Raw genomic sequence first — 6,745 nt, forward strand, 5'->3', positions numbered from 1 at the left:
GCTCTGTCGTGCTCCAATTTCCACTTAGCAAGGCAAGCGTTCTTACGGTCTGTGTATTTACAAGCATTAACAATTAAAGGGTTATCTATTATGTATGTTTAAGTTTTCTCTAAGTCCCCATTCGACTGTTCTCAGTGGAAAAATCCACTCACTTTTCACGTGAGGAAGTTAACTGTTGAAAAGTATACAAAGTGGTGAGAATTCCGGGTGTTTAGGTCGTCGTGGCCAAGTTTTTTCGAAGTCTAGTCGAGTTTTGCAAAAATGAAAATTTGGAACTCAAATTTCCACAACCGAAGCTGTTCGTTGGAGACAAGCTTCAAATGAGCTTGATGCAAAAAGCCACCCAAAATATTCCCAAAGTTTGAAAATTTGTTGTGAAGGAATCAATAGCTTAATCGGAACTAAATCCACACTATCAGTAAAATGATGCGTCTTGTATTGAATAAGCTAACCAAAATTTCTAAACCTGAAGCGATTCTTTAGAGAAAAGCTTCAGATGAGCTTGATGCAAAATAACGAAACCGCCTAAAATATTACCAAAGTCTAAAACTTTCTTGTGAAGGACTCGATAGCTTAATCGGAACCAAATCCACACTATCAGTCAACTGGTGCTTCTTGTATTCAATACTACAATAATAATACCCTTGTCTTCAGTCATGAATTTCTCGATGCCTGGGGCCCAGTCGTGCTTCTGGATTCGCTGATTGTTGCAGCGATGCGACGTGGGACACTCGGCCAACACCAGTCGATTGATGCAATCATCGTCGCAATCCGAAGTAGACTTGCAATTGCAGGATTGAGGCTCGCAAGAACCACCGTTGGTTTTCACATTATAGACGTTTGTACGGATTTTCCTGCAAGTTAAACAATCAAGCCCCTCAAGTTCCACTATAGGCAACAACTTACCTGTAGTTCCAGGAAGGCACTAAGTCCCTACCGGGCAATTGCGAGTGAGTGTGCTGCCACCATAAGTCGAATGGCAACTGAAAGTCGACCATTTTACGCCTCAACGATCTTCCGCAATGGTAAGGAGGAGGCAAAAGACCGAACGGATGGTCTTCGGCGTTGTAGGCCAAAATCCTGGATGATTTTGCGGCGTCCTGGCGCTTTGACCTGATAACATCGCGTTAAAAAAGCACCTGATTGTGAAAAGGGTTTACCCTCTGTCTACTTACTCTTCCTCTTTGAAGAAGTCGGAAAAAAGGCCTGCAGGTAAATACTTCTTTTTCCACTTGGGAGCTTTCTTGCTTTTCTTCGATAGTTCATCGCCAGAAGCGCTGGCGCTGTCTCTAAGCCTGTTTTCCAGCAACGGCTCAACGCTACTCGCTGGAGAACATTCTCGCTTTCGCCGCTTGGGATAAATATTGGCTTTTTCTGCAAGTTTGAGGACTTTAAGGAAAGTTGGGCAAACACATGGCGGCTACTCACCAGCTAAAGGTCTGGTGTCTCGATTGCGTTTTCGGGTCTTCTGATGTAATCGCGACTTTAACCGCTCGATGGAGAATTCCAAAAGCGACAGCGTTTCACTGTCTGCAATGTCTGACTTGTTTCGCGAGTCCGATAGATTATCGACAACACTTTCGCACCGACTACTGTCGCCGTCCTCGTCGCAGTCGATTCGCTCGTCTTGAGGAAGGCTCTCACATTCACTCACTTCATCTAGAACCTCGAGATTAGCCCGTACTAAGTCTGGCGTGGAACTATTGGCTCTACTACTGCGTTGAAGAAACTTTGTGATTTCTTCTCCTGAAACGGTTTCTGGTTTTTAGCTGTTCCGGCTATGCATCCATCAAACTTACCTTCTTTAGGCACTCTATCACAAATTGGCATGTCGTCAATATCGACGACGGACGCCTGAAGATTCGAAGTCGAAATGGGCTTCTTCTTCTTCCTCTTGATGGTTGGAAACCCGGTTCGGTTGTACGCCCTTCTTTTGCGCACCTTCTTCTTTGTACTCTCTGGTGAGACTGGCACCGTTTTCTCCACCTGAAACCAATCATATGGAAACTCAAGGAATTTCCGCAAAGCATGAAACCTACTTGCACAGTTGCTGATGCCTCTTTTTTGATTTTTGGCTCCTCTCCATGTTCGGGCTGTGCCGCGTTGTTGTCTTCTGGAAGTTGCGCCATCAAGTTCCTCTTGATTTTCAACTCATTGATGTATGACTCTACCGTGACTGAAGACTTGAGCTTTTCCAATGTGTCCTCATTACCGGAACATGAGACTTCGGTTTTGATCTCCGGCAATGAAGAGGAGAGTTCTTGGAAGTTCTCCAATCTGTGGCGCTTTTTGGGGGTGGTTGCCATTACCGATTTGTTCTCAGTGTCGTCCGGCTTGGGAACTTTTTCTTCGGAGAATTTGTGGATGCACGCTTCTATCGCTTCTTCTATGTGGCTGCTCGCCTCCTTTTCAACCTGTTTCCATTGAGAATTATTTAATAGAGCAATTTTGATGAGAAAAACTACTGGTACCTTGACTTCGTATTGGTTGTTGTTGGTGTGGTTCTTCAGGGCGTTGGCGCACTTGGAAAGCCCTTTGCAGTCCTTTTCTTTGCCTTTTTCTTTCTTTTCAGCCTTAGCTTTGCTTTGATCCTGCGGCTCCGCTGGGGTTTCTTCCTGCTCTCCCAATTCGGTTGCTTGATTTTCACTGCCATTGCTCACGAGATGATAGTGGCGTTTCTTCAGAGGCAACCGCTGTTCGATGGAGTTTGCAACCTAATAAGAACAACTGTTAAGTTTGGCAACGAATTAACTTGATTGATGCTACATGCCTTATCCACTGTGGCATTCACGCTCTGCTTTCGCTTTTTCTTTTCCACATAGTCAGTTGTTCGTCTCTTCTTGGCGACTTTCTTCAATGTTTTCACCGCTGGCTCAGCAGCAGCTTCCTTCGTTTGCTTCGAGCCAATGACGCAAAACTTGGAAAAATCCCCGACCAACTTTTCAATTTCTTGGTGAATTTTCGGGTCAGACGACACAACCGACTTGAAAATTTTAAATTTCCGCTTCTTGTGTCTCTGGGAGTGCTTGGAGTGCAGGATCTTGGGCACTTGAAGAGACACAGCCTTGTTTTGATTGGCGTTTGGCTTCGTTGGCTGTGCGGCGTTGGACGATAGTCGGATTCTAGATTTACCTGGAAGAATTTAGTTTTTAGTTTTAGCAGAGTTGAGAGTTAAATGATCGCTTTCCTACCCTTGGGAGGCAATAGGGGTTTGTCGGAAGGGCCTTTGCACTCGGAAGTTTCCACCCTGTGCTTGGGCGGTCTTCCTGGCCGCCTGATCGGCGGCCTTCCCACTTTCCTCCTCGGTGGATACAGAACTCTGTCGGTGTTAGCGCACAAAACCCGATCCAATTGGTTGCACGTTAACGGCACTTTAGTTACAGGCTCTTTCGCTTTCTCAAGAGAAGAAGCTCTGCTTGAACCAGAGTTTCTGCTCAGTTGCCTTCTTTGTTCGCGAGAAGTCTTTCGGGCGGAGCCCTTCTCCTGATTGAGCTTGATTATGTTGGGTTTCCCCTGTGATGGCACTTCGGGGGCCTTTTGAGCCTCCGGCATTTTGCTTCTGCGAGAAGCCCTTTCATCCAGCTTCACTTGACGCTCTTGTGAAGCTTGAGAAAGAATGCGTTTTGAGTGCCGCTCCGTGGATGAAGGTCTGGAATTCAAATGCTCCAACTTGGACCTTCGGGAAGAGCACAGAGACTTTTTCTGCTCATCTTTGATGAGCGCTGAATGTTTCAGGCGCGGATTGGGAGACAGCGAGGGCTCAGGACTGGAAACGTGATCTGGGCTGTTCTGAATGCCTGAAAAATCACACATTGTGGGGGTGCTGAGAAAAGTCGCGGTCGAATTCACCTACCGGAGTCGGGGCTGACGTTCGGGCCCCCACAGAAGTCCTGCAAGCCTTTTTCCCCAGCCCCTCTCATGGTCTTCAGCATGTCTTCCTTATGCTTGCGCGCTCCGTTTTCTCGTCTTGGCCTGCCTCGTCCTCTTTTCACACTGGGAGCGTCCGCACTCACCTCACAGTTCAAGGCTGAACTGGCATGATCGGAAGATTTACTGGACATTGCATGAGCGCCAGCGGCCCCAGAAGAAGTAGCGCCAGCACTCAGTGACTCTCCAATGGAAACTGCCAGATGTGAGTTTCCATTGGGGCCAACCAGAGGACTGTTGGGCACGAACTGCTGCAACAGGCTGTTGGCGAACAGCGTTTGAGGGTTAGGAAGTTGATGGCCTTCGCCGTCGCTTGAGGATTCGGTGGTCCGCTGGATCAAGGAGTTGATGGCCTGCTGTGGGAGTTCCATGTCCGAACCGGACATATCGCCAGTGGCGGGTGAATCCTTGGGACAGTGATCGCTTGGATCATTTAGCAAACATTTTTATGGCAAGTTTACCTTGTTGTTCTCGTCGAAATCATTGAAGTCGTTGCACTCGTTTTGGTCGGGCAAGATAGCAGCCAGATCTTCCTGCCGGATCTCCTGTAGGCTGCAAGAAGCCGGCAGCAGATCATCAGAGGACTCGGAATCTGAACTCGAATAAGTCGAGCTGCGGGACAGTGGCAATGAGGCCATCTGAAACAGTTGCATGTTCTGAGAACTGGTGCTTTTTCTGATCGGCCTTCTAAAGACTGGGACCCCGGGTGCAAGTGTAAGTCGCGTGTGGGCTTATCAACTAACCACCAACCTTATCGAGGATAACGGTTAAAATTTTGAAATCGCCCCACAAGAGATTGTTCCAAGTTTTATCCATAACTGTTGCGGCCACGGCACAATTCACTTCAGCATGGAAAAATCGCAAACAAGTCACATTCGGCTGGCTTAGAGCGCGCGAAAAAAACCATGGCTTCACGCTGATAACGCCATCAGGCACCATCACGTTGGTGGGACTCGAAGTGATCCATTTTCAGTGGGAAAATCGGCCTTTTTACGTCGTCACAACAGATAACAAGGACAAACATGCAGCGTCCCGTGACGTCACGGCCCTACTACTACGCAAGGGCACCATGCACAATTAGGGGGCCCAGTTCGGGAATAAGGGACCGGTGAAATTCCGATTAGAGCCAGTATTCCGTTAAAAAGGGTGAGGTGAATTGGCCGACCGCACCAACAGCATAAAACACCGGCCCTCACATCGACATCGAAAATTTGCGCGTTTGATTTTTAATGAGGTTTAGGACGGCAACTATTGCCTTTGCAAGAAGCAGTTGGACTTTGCGGATTTTTCGCCAAAAACACACCGGTTTCTTCCGGAAAGCGTTGGTGCAAAAGGGGCAATTTATTCAATTAAAACGCAACGGACGAAACCCTCTCAAGGTGGGGATTCTCGATAAAATCGATGCAAATGGGCATGCAAGACAGAACTAAGGAAACAACAGCAAGCGTAATATATTATAAGCCAAGGGCCCAGAAACGTTACTGATCGCATGGGCTTGGGTGGAGTTTTATGGGCGTCCCATAGGTGAGAAAGGCCAGGTGGACGCAGTCATTCATAGCGAAAACTCTCTGCAAGGTGTTCTTCAGAAAGGGCCGAATTTATGCGCGGTTGCAAAGCATCGAAACGTACCCAATTGCAGTACACCAAGTCACAGAATCAACTAAAAGTGTTTATAAAATCGGCACATCTGCAATATTTCCAGCTCGAGTCGCCAGATTGGGAGAATTTGCGAGGAGAAAAGCGCACTATTCAAGACAATATGCTTATGGCAACAACGTTATTAAACCATCAGGCTCACATCCTGCAAATTGGGCAGGAACATCTGGATCTGGTGACGAACAAAAAGCGCCAATCAATTCAAATAAAGTTCATTCGCTCACATTCGTCAAAAACAACGATTACGTAAAAACAAAAGGTGCTTTTAGCGATACACGCGTGTTGTGGAGCAGAGATTAAGCGATTATAGCAATCCAAAGACTGGTAACCTTGTGGTAAATCGATGACCTGGTCTAACATTCGAAGAATCGACTAGGAAAAAATCTATTTGAAATGTTGAAGTGGATGATGGCAAGGTGAATGTACGCGAAGGCTGATGGATAAAACTATTATGGTTATTTATGACCGTAATTAGCAATTATTCATTTTCTAATTAAATAGACGCGAAAAATTCGAATTTTTCCCTTCTTCAAAGTTCACTAGCCAGCGATAAAGGTCGCGTGTGAGTTTTGCAATCAGCCAGTAATTCTGAATAATAAACGACTTTTCAGCTTACCAGAACATTCCAAGCAACAAATTCTTAGGCTCGTTCATATTAGATCATGTCCGATTTTTTAATCGCGTATTTTAAAGGCCAGAAATAATTACGCATTGTTATTTAAAATAACCGCTCACAGATTACATGGTAAAATCTATCGAGAATATATTCTTGGCAAATAGAAACCGCACATTTTGCGTCCAAACAGCTTCAACAAATTGTTGAAGGGACCACTTAACATCATTTTTCCTTCACTGTTTCTGCGTTTAAAACTGCAACTGCCGCAGCAAATGCTTTAGGGATATACTTTCGAGGCCATTCCTTGAAACTAATAGGTTTTAGGCCGTCGTTCGGTAGAATTTCGTCCTGACGTTTCACAAGCACGAGTGGCTTGCATCTTCAGAAGTGGTTTGCTTGAACGCTTACACTGTTCTCATCAGAACCCGATTCAGTTCTGGGGAAGAACTGAAGCGCGGGTTCTGATGAGAACAGTGTAAGCGTTCAAGCAAACCACTTCTGAAGATGCAAGCCACTCGTGCTTGCGAAACGTCAGGAAGAAATTCC

At 46.2% G+C, this 6,745-nt stretch overlaps 1 protein-coding gene across 3 annotated transcripts in view; it reads right to left on the bottom strand.

The window, feature by feature from the left end:
• LOC109540203 (histone-lysine N-methyltransferase ash1) overlaps positions 1–6,745 on the bottom strand; it is a 17,454-nt gene that overhangs the window by 4,709 nt on the left and 6,000 nt on the right. For 2 of the 3 annotated variants that reach the window (XM_019908461.2, XM_019908463.2), the window contains 11 exons: positions 4,389–4,565; positions 3,854–4,334; positions 3,192–3,797; positions 2,771–3,132; positions 2,472–2,714; positions 2,040–2,414; positions 1,800–1,986; positions 1,429–1,746; positions 1,176–1,374; positions 907–1,113; positions 643–854 (listed from right to left, as the gene is read on the bottom strand). In XM_019908461.2, the coding sequence (XP_019764020.2) occupies positions 643–854; positions 907–1,113; positions 1,176–1,374; positions 1,429–1,746; positions 1,800–1,986; positions 2,040–2,414; positions 2,472–2,714; positions 2,771–3,132; positions 3,192–3,797; positions 3,854–4,334; positions 4,389–4,565 (3,367 nt within the window). Of the gene's footprint in view, positions 1–642; positions 855–906; positions 1,114–1,175; positions 1,375–1,428; positions 1,747–1,799; positions 1,987–2,039; positions 2,415–2,471; positions 2,715–2,770; positions 3,133–3,191; positions 3,798–3,853; positions 4,335–4,388; positions 4,566–4,677; positions 5,010–6,745 lie in introns of those variants that run through there. The other variant, XM_019908464.2, reaches the window with a different exon arrangement.

The sequence above is a fragment of the Dendroctonus ponderosae genome, unplaced genomic scaffold (genome assembly GCF_020466585.1).
Source record: "Dendroctonus ponderosae isolate FM_Combo_2020 unplaced genomic scaffold, Dpon_F_20191213v2 Dpon_F_20191213_7, whole genome shotgun sequence".
In the NCBI taxonomy this organism is placed as follows: domain Eukaryota; kingdom Metazoa; phylum Arthropoda; class Insecta; order Coleoptera; family Curculionidae; genus Dendroctonus; species Dendroctonus ponderosae.